This window comes from Fusarium musae, chromosome 3, assembly GCF_019915245.1.
Source record: "Fusarium musae strain F31 chromosome 3, whole genome shotgun sequence".
NCBI lineage: Eukaryota > Fungi > Ascomycota > Sordariomycetes > Hypocreales > Nectriaceae > Fusarium > Fusarium musae.
The window spans coordinates 1,786,491-1,803,611 of record NC_058389.1 but is presented as its reverse complement, the minus strand read 5'-3'; the positions used below and the strand labels follow the sequence as shown (position 1 = coordinate 1,803,611).

At 48.2% G+C, this 17,121-nt stretch overlaps 4 protein-coding genes across 4 annotated transcripts; 3 read left to right on the top strand and 1 right to left on the bottom strand.

Moving 5' to 3' along the window:
• Positions 1-4,141: 4,141 nt before the first annotated feature.
• On the top strand, positions 4,142-6,187 carry J7337_004022 (uncharacterized protein; the record flags this gene model as incomplete). The annotated part of the gene is made up of 1 exon (XM_044821725.1): positions 4,142-6,187. One exon carries the CDS (start codon positions 4,142-4,144, stop codon positions 6,185-6,187), a length of 2,046 nt encoding a protein of 681 aa, XP_044683058.1.
• A 3,222-nt stretch (positions 6,188-9,409) lies between these two features.
• J7337_004021 (uncharacterized protein) lies at positions 9,410-11,248 on the bottom strand (the record flags this gene model as incomplete). The annotated part of the gene is made up of 3 exons (XM_044821724.1): positions 9,410-10,564; positions 10,615-11,007; positions 11,060-11,248. 3 exons carry the CDS (start codon positions 11,246-11,248, stop codon positions 9,410-9,412), a joined length of 1,737 nt encoding a protein of 578 aa, XP_044683057.1.
• Positions 11,249-11,504: 256 nt separating this feature from the next.
• On the top strand, positions 11,505-13,298 carry J7337_004020 (uncharacterized protein; the record flags this gene model as incomplete). Its single annotated transcript, XM_044821723.1, has 1 exon — positions 11,505-13,298. One exon carries the CDS (start codon positions 11,505-11,507, stop codon positions 13,296-13,298), a length of 1,794 nt encoding a protein of 597 aa, XP_044683056.1.
• A 339-nt stretch (positions 13,299-13,637) lies between these two features.
• Positions 13,638-14,702, top strand: J7337_004019 (uncharacterized protein; the record flags this gene model as incomplete). The annotated part of the gene is made up of 1 exon (XM_044821722.1): positions 13,638-14,702. The coding sequence occupies one exon, from the start codon at positions 13,638-13,640 to the stop codon at positions 14,700-14,702; it is 1,065 nt and encodes a 354-aa protein (XP_044683055.1).
• Positions 14,703-17,121: the final 2,419 nt, after the last annotated feature.

Sequence of the window (17,121 nt, the reverse complement as noted above, 5' to 3'; positions counted from 1 at the left end):
GATAGTATAATAGTTTCGATATTCGTATAGATGGCTGGCTTGTCTTGTTATGATCATCTTTCTCTCGCCATCTAACATCAAATTTATATACATTCTCACAATAACGAGACCACGAATTCATCCTTTCTGAATGCGACGAATACGTTGACAAGGTTAGAGATATCGTTTCCCGAGTTTTTGGACGCTTATCCCAGTGTCAGGGAAGATTTTGGTTGGTTGTCAGATTCACTCGCTTACGTGGTCCTGATGATTGAATGCGATCAATACGAGACGACGCAAGACGCCAACCCATTACATAGAGATCCAACAATCAAAACGTACTCGCTTGGATGGGTGAGATGAATGAGAACATGCAAGGTTTTCGGGTTATAGTTAAGCTTGTTTTACAAGGATGCTTTGTTTATTCACTTTTGTGATTGCTAACCTAGACCTGCAAAGTGATGATGCCATTGGCTGGCGAGAACAAGATTTCTCTGAATGGTTCTGAATGGCGCACTGCTTCTGACAGCCTCGGATGATAGCATAGTTCCAACACGGGAAAAAAGGATCGACACAAGGAGCAAGGTATTCGGAGCCGAGGTGACGTTGGCCCTCACGAGATGAGGGCATTCACATGGACACGTAGCAGTTGCAAGATTCTCGTACGTGTTGTTCATACCTCAAAACACCACATGATACTATCTCGATATTGACAGCGGTAAGTATTTCTCATGATCGAAAGGCGTGTGAGACAAAGGTGTACTCAGACCCTGACTTGATCGATTGAGGCAGATGATTAGGGTCTGAACGCCATGATGGCAAGAGAAGCGTGACCTAAATTTGGTCACGCAAAAGTGAATGAACTTATTGTATTCGGCTTCTCGGTTGATTTACTTAGCGAGTGTAAACAAGCGCTTAGATCTGAGGCTGAGACATAGTCTGATTGCTATAGAATCAGCAAGACATGTGAGTTCGACTTGTGGAGAGAGACAATGAAGTTATCATGTCTTCTTTTGTGTATCCGTGGGCGCCTCAGCAGGTAGTCTCACAGCGGCGGAGCGTTGTACTGCCACCCACAAGCCGCAGTTCTCTAGCGCACTGTGACTATTGGATCGTATGTTGTAAATTTATCTCACCTATCTCCTGTACCATCGATTAATACACAGTGCTCCGTTATCGTGACTTACCAGGAAAGGGAAACGGGCCGTCAGCGTGAATTGTGTCCCCCCAAAGCGCCTTCACCCATGTTCTGAGTTCGAGGGTGATTATTCTCGCTGTGAGACTCAGAGATGAATGGGGTACCATTGTCGCTGAACGGTGTATGTGAGTCAGTTGAGGGCTTGTTGGTGTTGCATTGATGCGGGCGAGAGATGCTGTACATTTGGATGTAAGTGATAAGTGACTGAGCGTGGGGACTGAGTTGAAGACGGTGAACAAGGGAGATGAATTTTAAATTAATCGAATAATAGCATGGAGACATCTGCCTTAGAGAATGCCGACCAAAGACTAGTAGTCATATCAATACAAAGTGCATGCTGATAGAATTCTATACTGATATCCAATGTTAACCTCGTGAGTTGGTCAAGATACCTAGAAGATGAATTGCCAAGTCAGGGTGTTGTGTGGTTTGCATGATCACCGCCAGATCTACCGTTTGAACCGTATCGACTGCCGTTGAAGATAAAATAAAATAAAACAAAATAAAACAAAATAGCCAATAAATAATTCGCATTCATTTAAAATCTGTAAAACAAACAATAAAAAACGGTACAGCACCTGTTCTGCCTCCATCAACCACACAGCACCGGGTTCCCGGGCCTCACCGCCCACTGTGGTCGCTTCAACAGGCCTTGCACGGTCATATGGGCACTCAACTTGCTTCGTTGTCATCCCATCCTCCACTCCCTCACAGACAAAGGTCTACTCGGCATCCATCACTTTCACTTTGACGCGCACACCCACCCCATACACCCACCGTCTCTAATAATAAAGAGAGGCCTGTCGATTCATACCATGCTATATCATAAACCCCAACGTATAACAAATAGAGATGGATGTCTCTGGCTTCCCCGGGCTTACATGAGACACTCTCCAAATACAATACAACACCAGGAAAAACAATACCTGCAGTAACTTACATACAGACCTCCACCCCATTTCTCATGTTTCAACCCGCTTGTCGCACTCTCTGGTCCTTCTGTTTGCCTATCACGGGTCAGCAAACAGCGCCCTCATATGCGACGAGCCGTTTTCGAAGAAGGAAAAAGAAACTTCTCAAAGACATTGCAATACATGAATGAAGGCGGATATGTCTGTGCCTACCAAGTAATCAGCTTCCATCATCATAATGGCTTGCTTTGTCCTACATGCAATGCTACGTGATGACCAAGGCCAGGCCCATCAATGCACGACTGTCAAGTGTCAATGTCGATTGATGATGAATCTAGTGACTTCTCATCGGAATTTCTTCCTTTTTCCCATTGCTTCTTTATTGCGGTCAAGTAGCCATGTTCTCTGCCTGGTGCTCATCAGATCAAAATCAAGTTTGGCCGTTGGCCTTTCTTCTGGTGCCACGACATCACCGCCTCGTATTGTGATATAGCCATATTTATCACGTTGACTGACTGCCTAGCTGATTAGGTGTTCCGCCATCGTCTGATTTGTTTTCAGGCTCTCACAACGGCTCATCTTGAGATTATCGGGCAGCATCACGGACCCCTACTCATGAATCGATTCGTACATGGCCAAGCTCTGTCATTAATAGACTTGTGATAGATCTCAGCCACCACGGCTTGCAACATGCACGACTTTAGCCTGAATTCCTGCTGATGACTTCCGAGTGCTATTGTCCAGGCATTATGCTTGATCATTGATAACTTATATCTCGTAAGTAACGTACCGTTCACCGACATCGATCTGTCAGCCACAGCCCCCGCGAAGCGCAACCCGTGACTTGTCTCGAACGGGCATGTCAATAGATCTTCTCTCATCTCTCATGCGAATTTTGGACTTGTCGATATTGCTCCAATCATCTTGACCCATCATCTCACGAGAGACAAATACCCAAACGGACAGCTTTCCGGGCGCTTCATGTCGTTCCCCGTCTGCAAGCAGGAAAACCAAGCAAACCCGATCGTCGATGCGGGGGTGATCTTGGGGAGGGACTGCAGGCGACAGTTTGCTTCTCCTGTGTGTAAGATAGCGGCAGACGCAGCTGTAGGAGCTGTTACAGTCGCCCCCGCCGAGTCAAACAAACATGGCCTCGTCTTATGTGAGTGTCGTCCTCGTGAACCGTCTTGTGCACCCCAAAGCTGGACCAACCTTGGGCTGTAACACAGGTGGTTGGCTTTGACATTGACAGTCCAAGGTTCAGGTGCCAAGGGTCGATGTAGTCAAGCCTTCGCGGGTTTCCCCTGAAAGGCACGCAGCTTGGCTTAGTTTACAAGATCTTGGAAGAGTTTAAAATTAATTAGGGTGTGTACTTCGTAGCCCTTTCTTTGTTCTTAAACGTGGCACAGGGGACTCATATGGGATGACCGTCTTGAACTTCAGAGGACGAATATTTGAGTCAACGAGACATAAGGAAGCATGTTGCTGGCTTGAATTTTCTTTCGTTTGATTTCTTCACCAATTCCTGCATCTGCATGATTATAATTAGGTGACATGGCTGGGCGGACTACAAAGCTGGTTTCAGCTGGTGATATTGCATCTAGTCTTCCAAGATTGAGTCATCATGGGTTAGTAGACAGCAAAATGATATGAAGTATGAGTCAATACAAAATCTACATCGATCATCGAATAGGAAAATGGCAATCTCAGTTGAGTGTCTTGATATGGAAATGACAGTGATGCCGCATGAGTCACTGTTGATTTCGGGTTAATGAACTTGATTCTGCTCACGTAAGTATTCAACCCCCAAAGAACAGTAGTGGAGAAGCTCGCCACTCCATCAACATCACGATAAAATAAAAACAACACCGTCTCTCCATTTCCGTTGATTTCCTAGTTACAGGTCATAGCCATTATTTTGAGGCTGCATTGCAACGTTCTTTACGTGTGCGGAGTTTGGGTTCATTTCGCGTCAATCGCTAGTGTTTCAACTTCAACCACCGCCAAAATACCACCGTTGACTGGTCAGCAACAGCCCACCTCTAAAAACGTCATGATCTCTACCAAAAAGACAGGCTCGCCACAGACCCGTAAACAGGCTGTGGCTGAAGCCTCTTCCTCTAGAGTCGTCCCAAAGCCTGTGCCAGAATCGCAGGCCCAGGACCCTAGGACATATCAGATCGACCAGCTGCGGCGACGCTATTCGCCAAAGGAAATCACCGCACCGGACGGTGCGACTTCATTGCTGTTCAAGATTAAGCCCTCGGATCCTGACTTTCCATTTGAGCTGGCTGCCCTCGAGTGTGATCTCCGTGTCCCGCAGGCATATCCGGATGAGAAGCCGGTGTTGCATGTGAAAAACAAGGACATCCCAAGGGGTTTTGGTATCAATATAGAGAGAGGATGGGATGGACTCGTGGAGGAGAGACCTGGGGCTACGTTGCTCGCTCACACACGAGAGTTGGACAAGAATTTGGAAAAGTTTCTGTCTGAGCAAAAGGCCGAGACAGTCAAGCTCGTGACTTTTAGAGACACGAGGCATGTGGAGGCACAAAAGCCTCAAGCAAATGAGCCAGTACAGTCCAAGCAGGTCTCTGAGCCAACTCCGCCAAAACCTGCCCCCACGCCCTTCAAGTACGTCCCAGAGCCGTCGTACACAAGAGATGAAATCGCCGCTGCAAAGGAGCGACGTGCTCTTGAGATTCGTCAGCTCGAGGCGCGTATGAAGAGGACACCCGAGTATCGCCGTTCTCCTGACGGCGTCGTGTACACGCTGCCGTTGCAACCACTGAAGCGCTCGGAGCTTCCGCCAGGACTGCAATCTGTCAGGAGTCTTCACCTGATTATTCCGCTGATATATCCCCTGCAGAACCTCCGCATTCAGCTGAATAATGTCGAGCCTGAAGTTGCAGAGCCTGTGGAGGACCTATTCTGCGAAAAGGCAGCTGGGCAACAGCAAATGTCTCTCATGAGTCATCTCAACTATCTTGCACAAAACATCCACAAACTGGCGAAGCAAGCACAGGCACATGTACCCAAGGTCGAGCCAGCAGTACTAGTACCTGAAGATCAACCCCAAGATGCAAAGGAAACAGTGTCAAAGTCCGAAGATAGTCATATTCAGGTGATCCCACGACCCCCTGAGTGGAACCACGTCGATGGAGACGAATCTGAAGACAGCTCCAGCTCTGATGATGTTGATGAAGGCGGTGCTGTATTAGAGAATGAGAAGGAACCACAGGTCGCCATGCCAGGTGAAACCCCTGAGCGTGGTACCATGCTGTCGTTTCCGTCTATTGAGTTGCACGGTATTGAAATACTTCAGCTCTCCATCTTGGGTATCAGTGTGAAGTGCGAACGATGCAAGACAGTCAACGAGGTCACGGGCCTGAAGCCTGACGTCGAGAAGACGTCGAGCTGTAAGAAATGTGCAACGCCGTTTGCCGTCAAGTATCGACCTACGCTGGTTCATGAGCATTCTACTAGGGCTGGATTCCTTGATCTTGCTGGATGCAAAGTGGCAGATATGCTTCCCAGCACATTTGTCCCAATCTGCGAGAGATGCTCTACTCCAGCTCCTGGTCTTGTCTCAGTACGGGGCTCATCTGTCACCAATGTTTGCCGAGATTGCCATGGTCATTTCACTTTCAAGATCCCCGAAGTCAAGTTCCTCTTCATCACACCTGGTTCGCGTCCTCCACCTACCGCAGGGCCGCGGCGGAAGCAGGAGAAGCTGGGTATTCACGCGGGAGAGCAGCTCCCCAACAAGGGCGCATGCTCGCACTACCGAAAGTCCTACCGATGGTTCCGTTTCTCATGCTGCAGCCGGGTTCATCCCTGTGACAAGTGCCATGATGATCAGGAAGATCATATCAACGAATGGGCCAACCGTATCATCTGCGGCTGGTGCAGTCGCGAGCAAAACTATTCTTCAGCAGTTGAGGCGTGTAGATACTGCGGCCGATACCTGATAGGCAGAAAGGGCCGGGGATTCTGGGAAGGCGGGAAAGGCACTCGCGATAGGAGAATGATGAGTCGGAAGGATCCGAGAAAGTACAAGAGGATTGGTGGTTCGGCAGCTAAAGACAAAGAGACCTAGAACAGGCCTTGGTTGGCGGTTCTTTGTCACAGCTGAGAGGCGCCAGGCTGAAGCTTTCTTAGTGAGTGTACAAGTATGTACTGTATATTAGCTGTCAGCTTATATGTAACCCTAGATCAGCTGAACGATAATGCTCATTGCCACTGGTCATCTATACCTTTCTCAGCGGTTACGAGCCGCCAGAATTTACACTTGATGTAGATCTGTAACCATGGCGATAATAGAAAAAGGTGGTCACCGTCTCGCAAAGAAGAGTACCCAATCTTGGACATGTGAAACGTGCAAAAGAGTGGGGGTTACGCGGCCCATTTGTGTGCATCCTGAATCTATTCCCGTCGGTATCTCGCTGTAGCGACGATATGATTTGAAGATGCGGGAATGGAGTGTCACATTGAGTTACGAGGCGTTTGTGCAGGAGCAAATGGCGGCAATTGGTGGGGAGGTTGTGGTTGGTGATTATTATTATTATGCTGAGGAGAAACAAATGGCTGAGAATAAAGAATAAATAGGCAAATGAGATGTGAGGATTAAATTGATGCCTAGTAATTGGTTCCTGTTACATCCAGTCGGAATGGGTGGGATGTGTGATTGTAGTCAGCACGACGCTTAACGAATACTTACATACGAATATCTTGATAAACTAGTAGATACTTAGGAAGTATGGGTATTTGAGACGGGTCTTTCTTTTTAGCGACACGGCAGATTTATCGGGAGATGTTGTTACGAATATAGATCAAGTCATTTGTCTTCTCTTGTGTTGTCTTTCGCGTGGTTGTTGCGTGTATTCCTAAGACATATTCCGTAAATGACAATAGATTGGCTGGTACTTCCATAAAGATCGTTCTGATGGATGTAAATATTGATTGGATGCAGAGTTTTCAGGGTGTGTATTGAATGAAGTCGTACTCAGCCGTTGGATATCACGCAATTCTTCATCACTCTGCCATTACATACTGCAGGGCATGCGTTGTAATGCTGCTGGAACTCACATGCATCCTGCGAACTACTGTTGGCATGTGAAGCGAGAGAGTTTTCTCGGCGGTATCGGACAATATATTCGAGGCATTGCTTATGCTGGCGACATCGGATGTGATGGAGGTTGAGACGTGACGTGCTGCGCGGGATCCGTTGGGGTTGGGGATGGAAGCGTGGGATGTGGTGAGATAATTTGATAGGGTAGATAAGAAGTGAATGTCTTTCTGGAAACTGAAATCAAGTCACGCGTGAAGAGAGAAGAAATGTTAAACTCGTTTAGGGATAGCAAGTCCTGTCTTGCTAATGCTTAGGCTCTGAGCGTGACAAGACGACCAACGACCAACGACCGACGGTATGCAGGTACTGTAGCGCAAGGTGCCAAAGAACATGGCCCACGATTGAACAGCAACGAACCAATGCCTAAGCCTTGTCAAAGCACAGTAAGTCGAGTTTGAAGCCATCGCCAAAGAAAGTGATTCGATAACCAAGGCAATGCTGTGGCTTACCAGTTTACCCCACAGTCCACTCTGAATCATGGATGGACCCTTGTAAAATGCATCACAGGACGTGATCTAGCTTTCTGGAGCTGAGGTGTATTGAAACAAACACAGACTTGATGCCCCTGACGCCTTGACTAGAGAGTGCGCTGTTTGCTTCACTTTCACTCCCTTCATTATTACTATACTTGGCCGAGTAATGAAAGAATGAAAGAGGCGCCTGAATGATGACGGATCAACGGACAGACGCGCCGGACCGTCGCTGGCGCCATCACGGGACCTGGTTATGGCTTGACGGGGATGAGATCCGTCGTTAGGTCAGTGTTTGTGAAACTAGAGAGAGTGAGTTGAGTTGAGGTCAGATCAGATCATGTCAGGGCAGAATTCAATGGTTTTGACTATGGCTTATGAGAGGTATTTGGCACAAAGCTTCCATTCATATCAGGCCCAGCCAAATACTCTAGTCACACCCTCTCTCTAAATGAACATTCCGTCTGTTCCCTTTGTCGAGTAGGTATCACTTAACAAACAGATGACCTTGATATGAAACGACTAAATATATCAATCATCTCGGTCAACCTTGTTAGCATAGTTTTTGACCACGGCGCCCCCGGAGACCAGACAGGCTCACACGTGCGCCATGACCCCCATCCTCCAAGGCTTGTTCCAGGCTTCATCCCATGTCTATCATGCCCTTTCGGGCTCCTCATCTCATTGTCTCTGTGCCAAGCAAACGTTCCCGACTCAGGCTTGCCCTCGCGGGTCTTCTTCCGGCGCCATGGGGGGGCCCCTGGAAGTGACAGACAGGGGGGCCTAAGCTCTTCTAGAAGGTCAAAGCAGGCATGGCTGATATCGTGAGTTGATGCCCAGTGGTGTATTTATTTTATTAGACAAATAATAATACTTCATTCCATTTTATTATTTTTAACTAGCTGACTTGTTAAACGGTCGTTTATTTCATGGCTACTAAACGGTGACCGTTTACTTCAGGACCAGCCTTTTCCTTCTACTGTAGTTGATAACGGGGGATTCCGATACTGCGTTAATTAGGTACCTATGGATAATGATCGCAATTGCTTCTACCATTGGCTTCTAGCCTACAGACTCAACACCACATCATCCATTCCTATCTCACAGTGACTGAATATGGAACTCAACTGCTATTCAGTTGTTGTACCGTTTCCCAACTATTCGCCATTAAATCAAAACATTAAACTGTACTCCGTAGATTCACCATTGAAACCAATTCGCGTCCCAGAACCCTTTAGCCTAAACTCATCATCCCGGGGTCGATAATTGCTTGTGTATGACCCCCAACCTCAATCGTCAACTCGCCTCCCTGATCTGATGATACATACCTACTACCGAGCTGCACTCTGCACCCCGGGTCTCGCAACCCATGGTCCCCGCTGTCGTATCTCAACTGCTGCCGGAGGCTAACCCGTGAGACCGTCAACCCTAGGAGGAATTTTTGCATTGGTAACGAATAGGCGAATTCCTTGGGCTTGGCTTCAGCGGATACCCTGATTGGATCTTGTCAACACAGTTGCTCCGTCAAGACAACAGGGCATGGGTATAATAGAAAGAGCGGCGTGGATTTGGGCTTCAATCCTTGGGAGTGTGCTCAAACGATCGACGAGACTCATCTCGACCCTTGGCTTCGCTTCCCATTGTCTTGGAACTCCATCGATATCGCGGCTAAAGCAAGGGGGATATGTTGGGCATCACCAACAGACGAGCATCCGCTTGGCTAATTCGGGACGGATGAACCACCGGACCTCTGGTTTGATTGCTCCGTAGCCTTATGGAGAATCTTGCCAGAGAAACAATCCCAGACCCGCCCTATCGCGGCATCCGAGAAACGACTTTCCGGCATCAGCTCTGCACTGACTGGGCCATGCGGATCCTCTGGAAGTTTCGGGCACCTTGCGAACAGACACAGGATCAAGGCTAGGCCGGCCAAGATGCTACCTGTCATCCAGAGACACTGCAGCGCTTTCGCCACGGCGTTCATCATGTGCTCGTGCTGGCCAAGGCCTCCATGTTCGACAGAGGCTCTGATCATCTTCAAGGTATTGCTGATCTGACCTGTGTTGAGGCCTAGCTTTCCGAGCTCTTTTTCCAGTTGAACGGAAAAGACCGCGATACCAATTGCTATTCCCATGCATTGGCCCATCGTTCGAAGCAGATAGATCATGCTGATTGCATGTCCAGCATCCTCCTCTCGGACTGTGGCTTGCACACCAATGTTCATGACTGGAATAAGTAGGCCCATTGCGATACCCAGGAACAGGGTCATGACCAAGATCACCCACGTCGGGGTGTCCTTGTCAAGAATTGTCATAACTCCAAACATGGTGACCATAAGAGTCCAACCACCAAGCAAGAAGCCCATGTATCGTCCTGTCTTGTATGCCACAATCCCTACGACAGCCGCCATAGGGGCAACAATAATAGTAGCCGGAAGTGCCCATACACCAGCCATAAGCGGTGTCTGGCCTTTGATGCCAAGAAAGTACACCGCAAGATAATATAGAACCATCCACATGAGACTGCCGTGGATAGTCGCACTGGCAAACTGGAGGACTGTCGATCGATGACGGAACAAACTCTTTCGAAACATGGGCTTTTTGGTCGTCTTCTCGTATAGTCCCAGCCCTAGGAACGAGAGGAACGAAACGATTAGAGGAACGATTACTGCCGGTGAGTTCCAGGGGAAGCGTGAGCCACCCCAAGTCAGAGGGAGTAAAAGACTGACACTCGCGATGATATAAAGAAGAATTCCCACCCAGTCGAGGTTCTTGATGAGACGCAGGTTTCGCTTCCCTTTGTCATATCCTAGGAGAAACATGGCTCCTATCAGGCTACCTCCGAGCAATGGAAGGGTGCACCAAAAGATCCATCTCTGCGACGATTAGCATCGGAGCATGTGGTATGGCAATAAGGGATACAAACCCATTGCGAATCTTTATTCTGAACAACAGCTCCTCCAATTATGGGTCCAGCAATAGTTCCTAAAGCCCAAGAGACATGTTGATACGACATCCACCGCGAACGTTCACGGATCGTGAACATATCGGCGTGGATTATACCCGACAATGCCTGAGGCCCTCCTGACCCTACTCCTTGCACAGCTCGACCTGTAAGAAGCATTATGCTGCTTTCCGCAGAGCCGCAGAGCACCGTTCCGGCGATAAATACGATGAGGGATGCCACATATGCTGGCCTTCTGCCGACGACATGTGCCATTTCGGCAAAGATGGGCTGGGCTATGGCTGTTGCTAACAAGAACACGGAGCCCATGCTCAGGCTTTCGGAAAAGGATGCATCCAGCTCTCTTGCAAGTGACTGGATCTGTGTTGGTGATGGCTTCACAACAAGGAGGGAGGGGTAAACCTACAGGAAGGACAACGCAGATGCAGGTTGCATCGAATGACTGAACAAGAGAAACCGTATTCATCACAATCAGGATACTCAACTTTCGAGTGTGGCTGAGCTCTATTTTATCTCCATGTTGTTCTTGGACTTCGTCTTGGGTGGGAAGAGGTGCAGCGACCTCCTCGATCTTTTCAGTCATCGTGTTTGCCATGATTGAACAGTTGCAAGGATGAAGGAAATTCAATTACGACATCTCGCGCAATACATCTGGAGTTTATAAACAGTTCAACCAGCCAATACCTACATGTCAAGAGCACGTAGAGTTTCGGGGCTTTTGTTTACCAAAGGTTAAATCGGTAAACAAGGACAGGTGTTATCACGGGGACGTTTGGGGTTCTTCATCTTTACACACTCGACTTTAGAACTGCTCCTCAAAAGCCTTTTACTATTCATCAGAAATAATAGCCATGGAACACCTTAACGGCCCAACGATTCTTTCTGGATTCCTCATGTCCAGTGCTGTTTACTGGCATGTTTACTACCTGGCTGAATACCTCGTCCGCAAGTATGCTCCAGCAGTCCACGAACGACTCAAGAACGAGGACGAATTACGGAAGCTTATGCCCCTCGTTATCACGCTTGTTCGAATGGCCTTTGGTCTCACTGTGGTTCTGCCATCCTGTGTCCAAGCTGCGAGAACTACGCCATGGGGAGTTGATCAGCCCCTGAACAATGCAGGGAAAGTCTGCGTCGTATCACAGCTTGCATTATGGTCCAACGAGCTGCCTCAGACACGGTTCTTCTCTATGGAACTCTTCGTACATCATATTCTATGTCTCCTTGCAACAGCCAACGTCATTCTTTCTCCACCGATACACCAGATCAAACCCCTCTACATCTACTTTGCGTCACAGCTTGGTGATCTGGGGCCAGGATCTGTCATGATACTACGAATGGCTGGCTATAAACTCAAAACTTCAAAGTTGTTGTACACCGTTTCCTTGGGATCGACACTGCTGTTGATCTTGGGTCGTATCGGGAGCGCTGTCTACACCCTCACCCACACCCTCACTGACCCCTATAACCTTGCCGACTGGGTAAGCGCCGTCGGAATCTTAGTTTTTGGGTCCTACTCTACATATACTGCCTTTCAACACTTGAGACGCCTCGAGATCATCAGAGTTGATCCCGTGAGGTACAAGGTCACCTACCTCTGCCAGTTCGCAGTGCCTATATCGCACTCATTACTGGCAGTCGCCTGTAGCGCTACGCTTCTGTCAAGCTTGGTTCTGTATGGAATCTACCTTGGACGGCCCTTGAATCCTGGCGAAACACATCGACTGTCACTTCACGGCCTTATTGCCGTTGCACTCGGCATAACGGGAGCTTTGGCCGCAAGGCTCGCATACCCGCATAATGCCTCCCGATCTAATCCATGGGGGCGTTTGTACGTTCCGTTTGGCACGATCTTGACGGTTGCATGTATATCGCTCATCAGCACTTTCACGAGTTACATAGACCACAACACAGTTATGGCATCGATAGGGGTCAGCTTACCTCTGTTTTTCAGCCTTGCCAGGGTAGCTCAATACTATGCAGCTAAGGATGTAGAAGTAGCGCGTGATGCGAAGCTATTTCCAGGCGACAGCTTTGTAAGGAGACACGTTGAGATTGCGCTTGAACATGCTGTCATATTCGTCATCCTTCTGGGGATCTTGATTGTCAACCTCCTGAGTCTCCCAGAGGCAGCCCGTCTTTCAATTGCAGCATGCCTTGTCGTGCAACTTCGATATCATTGGGGCATCACACCTCTAGCCGCTGCAGATATCCACGGGCTGGCAGGCACTTTTCTGGCTATCGTACTCATCGTGTTCGAGCCTGGCTTTATTGCTTTTGCCACAACTGGAAGATTCATCCGCCTTGAAAGTGCCTGGTCCGCCATTTTTCAGAACTATCTGGTTCTAGGAGGAACTGTTATGGCTGCTATATTTGTGCCTCGATCCGGGACTGCGTCAAGGCCATGTGAGACTATGAAGAAGCCTTGCAGGTCAAAGAGGATCCATCCTATCACTATCGCCTTCGTCTTCTTCGGCATTTTGCAGGCAATAATGATTGCCAAGTACATGACTTTCGATAGGAAGACACCAGAGATTTGTCCCGGTTTTGTGAACTTTAGATCCATCTTTTCAGACTTGTACACTTGGGTGGGCGCACTTCACATGGCTTTATTGCCTGTGGTTATTTTACGGGGGTTGGAGTAAGGGAAGCATGAGGTACCTCTATTTCAAGGCCACGAGATGTTTTACTCAGGTCCTTCTTTGATCAAGCCGGGCCCTCATGCACTCACCCGCTCCCCTGTACTTTAATTCGTTTCCCCTCCACGGCTCGTTTGGCTCCATTGCCTGACACCTGCCGGGCACTGGCAGCTCAGCCTGGTCCTTTCACCTCGTCACTGAATCGGTTCCACAGGCAACATTATTGTTCTCCTCTACCTTACGCTTACCCGCTCCCTCTCTTACTTTAGCATTTGATTATTCCCTTCACCTCTGCAGCGCGTGAACGAGAATCCTCCCGTTTCCTACGCCTCCCAAACTCTCGTCATGTCGGCAGAACAATCACGGGAGGACACTCCTTCTCAGCGGGAGAAAGAACTCTCTGCAAAACTCGAAAAGGCAGAGTTGGCTATTCAAGCCAATTCGCAGCGGGAAGCTGAACTCCTCGCTGAACTTCTTGGAGCCAAGACAGCACTCCTGGATGAAGCCCAGGAGCGCGAGCATCGCCTTTCGGCCCAGGTGGAACAAACATCTGACCTTCTTGATGAGTCTCAGAAAAGAGAGCAGGCGGCTTTGGATCATTTTGCCAGGCTCACCTCCGATTATCTAGCCCTGAAAGAGAGAGCTGACGACCCCTCGGCGGAAATGCTTCAGAAAGAGGCTGCTCTCACTGCGTCTCGACAGCAGGAACGACAACTGTCCGTGGAGCTTCAAAGTGTCAAGAATGAGCTTTCATCCTGCAAAGGCAGTCGAGAACTTACTGAGAGAGAACTTGCAGACGCAAAGAAGGATTTAGAACGATCGCGAAACTCCGCAGCGGAGCAATCAGCTCGCCTCGATGAGGCCAGCAAGAAGATCAAAGAGCTTTCGAAAGAGGCAGAACAGTCCAAACAAAAGATTTCCGACATGAGCAAGGCCAGTGAACAGGCAGGCCGCAACTACCAGAGCCTTTGGTCTCGATACAACAGACTACAGGAATCAAACAAGAACAATCGTTATTACCAACAGTCAACATATCAATGGCCACCACTCCCAGCGCCGTCTCAGAGCTTTCAATTCACCGACCAGCCGCGAGATGTAAATCCTATTTTTGACTTCAACCTCGGAGCGAATAAGCAAGCCTCGCAAGTCAATGTGGCACAGGGTTTTGGAACACAGGCACACTCGGCGGCCACGTTTGGCTCAGCGAGTGCTATTCAGCCAGCAGGCTCACGGTCGTTCAGTCACAACGGCAGCTTTCAATCGAAGTCTTTCGGCAGTTTTAAACCTGCCACGCTGAAGCACAATGGCCTCTCTAATCCCCCCAATGGCCCCGGAAACCAGAAACGGCAGCAAGATAATCAGACCCAGCAAGGTGCAGCCGATCCCAAGAGACTCAAGAAAGAGACATAAATTTTCAGAATGATTTATGTCGAGATAAAAAGCCCTCCACAAACTTCAAAATTGCGAAACGATTGTCTGGTGTCTTTCCCTTACAAGAGGCCGGGACTGGGTGTGCTATACACCAAACCACATGCAGAAAGACATTTCATATAATGTCCATGGTCATTGAATGTCGGGAAAGATTTTGAAGATCCAAAACTTCTGAGCGCCACGGATGATGGATGAAAGCAAGGTGTAAGAAGCACATGGATGGGCGAAAATAGGCAGATATCCTGTCGGTATCAGGCTGAAAATTTCAGCGATATGTGATGGAAGACTCAACAGAAAGAGTCTATATTTACTGGCGTTTGTAATTTTCATGCCTCTCAAGCCTCATTCCAGCGTTATATCGAGAGAACTTAGTCACAGCCTTCACTTTGGTTCTACCGCTATGATAACACACATGCCATCTTTTGCCCTGTTTGAACTTCCTCTAGCAATGTGCCTCAATTAGCAAAAATACATTCGTCTTTGGTCTTATAGTAGAGTAAGATTCGAATGAGCATTTGTCACAGAAGAGCCATGCATTATGATCAAACATAAGAGAAATTTCCGTTTACCCAAGCGAGCTGATATTATCACCTCTATTACCTGAACAGCAAGGTTACTTTGCATCTGCAGAGATTGTGTACTTTATTGTGGTGACCAAGGTTCCGAAGATCCCTACTATGCTTTTTGAAGCACCTTGCTTGAGAAAATTGCATGTCTTTTGAGCTTGTTCTGGGTTTGGTCACCTGGGGAATGACCTTTGGTGATACCATTGGGGTCTCAGGCTATGGTGGAGTTATCAGGACAAACTTTCGATTTGTATTGTTAAGTTGTCAATCCTGCGAGTCATATAACCCTGTCAAAGACTGACTAGTAAGTCAAGTTCCTATAATAGTCTTAAGAAAGTGACATCGCGTGATGAGTTGACATCATTGAAGATCGAATCTCTATCGCCGATCTTGTTATGATGTAATGGATGCTTTTGGCGATCCGATTTAGCAAACTTTAGGAACAGTAGAGCCACATATTCCATCGAGGGTTGGTTCCTGGCTAGTAAGAAAGACAATCAATTGACTTGGTCGTGAGTCGAGCGTTTATGTCACTATGCACACTCCTGAGATTGATCACAACCAGTTGCCCCTTGGCCCAACAATATATGGTCTATATGAAAGTAGGGGGCCAATGGAATCATTCCAAAATCATTAGAAATATTCACTATTGGGTGGGGGGGATAATAGGTCGGTGTGATAATCGACGTAGCTATGATATATGATCGCAACCGTATCTACTATGCAGAAGCGATATGCCTATGGTCTGATCCTGTATCTAGATAGCCAGGAAGATTATACAAATACTTTGCCATATGACCAAAGGAGGATGTTTGGTCGATTACGGTACGAGACTGACTGTGTCTCACTTCCGTAACTGGCACCGTTAACTGACGATTTCTCTATTTACGGCCACAGTCATCTGAGATCTATATGAGGGCATCGCGGAGGATGTTCCCTTTGCCACCCTCCAGTAACACCACCCATTTCAGATTTAGCAATAAAGTATTGAGTTTTTGACAAGGTTAAGGTCTCTGACATCATATCAGATCCTTTCTTGACCAAGGTAGCTGAAACGGGGTGTTTCAACGTCCATTTTCGGCATCACGTGGGAGTAATTTGCATCAACGATGATATGTATGTCAACTCTAGGCTGCCACTCGGCTTTCATATGATCGATTGTTATTACAGTTAAATATTACACCGACACTGGATCAGGGATGCTCTGACACTATCACATTGTGAGTGCCAACGCATCGACTCGGCCCGTATGCCACCGTCCTCATGTCCACGGGCCGTGAGATCGACACCTCATTATTGTGGTGAGGGAATACCACCAACCTCCAGGCACAGTAACTGCTCATGGTCCGGGCCCGCGGATCAGACCCTCGATGCATCCGCATGAATGAGATGGCCAGTATCCAGGTTCTCCGCATCAACCCATCACCAGGCCTCCCTCTCTGACCATCACATGTCGCCTGTCAAACCAAAAGGAGAAGCTGCCATCTTTTATCATCTCCCCTCTTTGATTACATTACGGCCCTCCGATCCGATCAGGGTCTTCCGTCTTCGTTTGCACGGCATAGTTTCTCCGTCGGCTGACCCCTACTGTCTTCCCCGGAGCATGGGGGTTCTTCGGCTTCTCAATTTCAAACCCACGCAGAACCGTTTGTTTGGGAAGTTGGGGAAATTCGGACGAATTTGGGGGTCGAGTCGGCTCGGGAGGGGGTGGCAACTTGGCAGTGACAGTTGACAGCAAAGCACATGGAAAGCCAATGGCCTGGAAGCTGGAGGCTCCCCGTGGCATGATCCCATGTCAGCAGGCACAGGGCCCTGCAGGCTATTATGCCTGG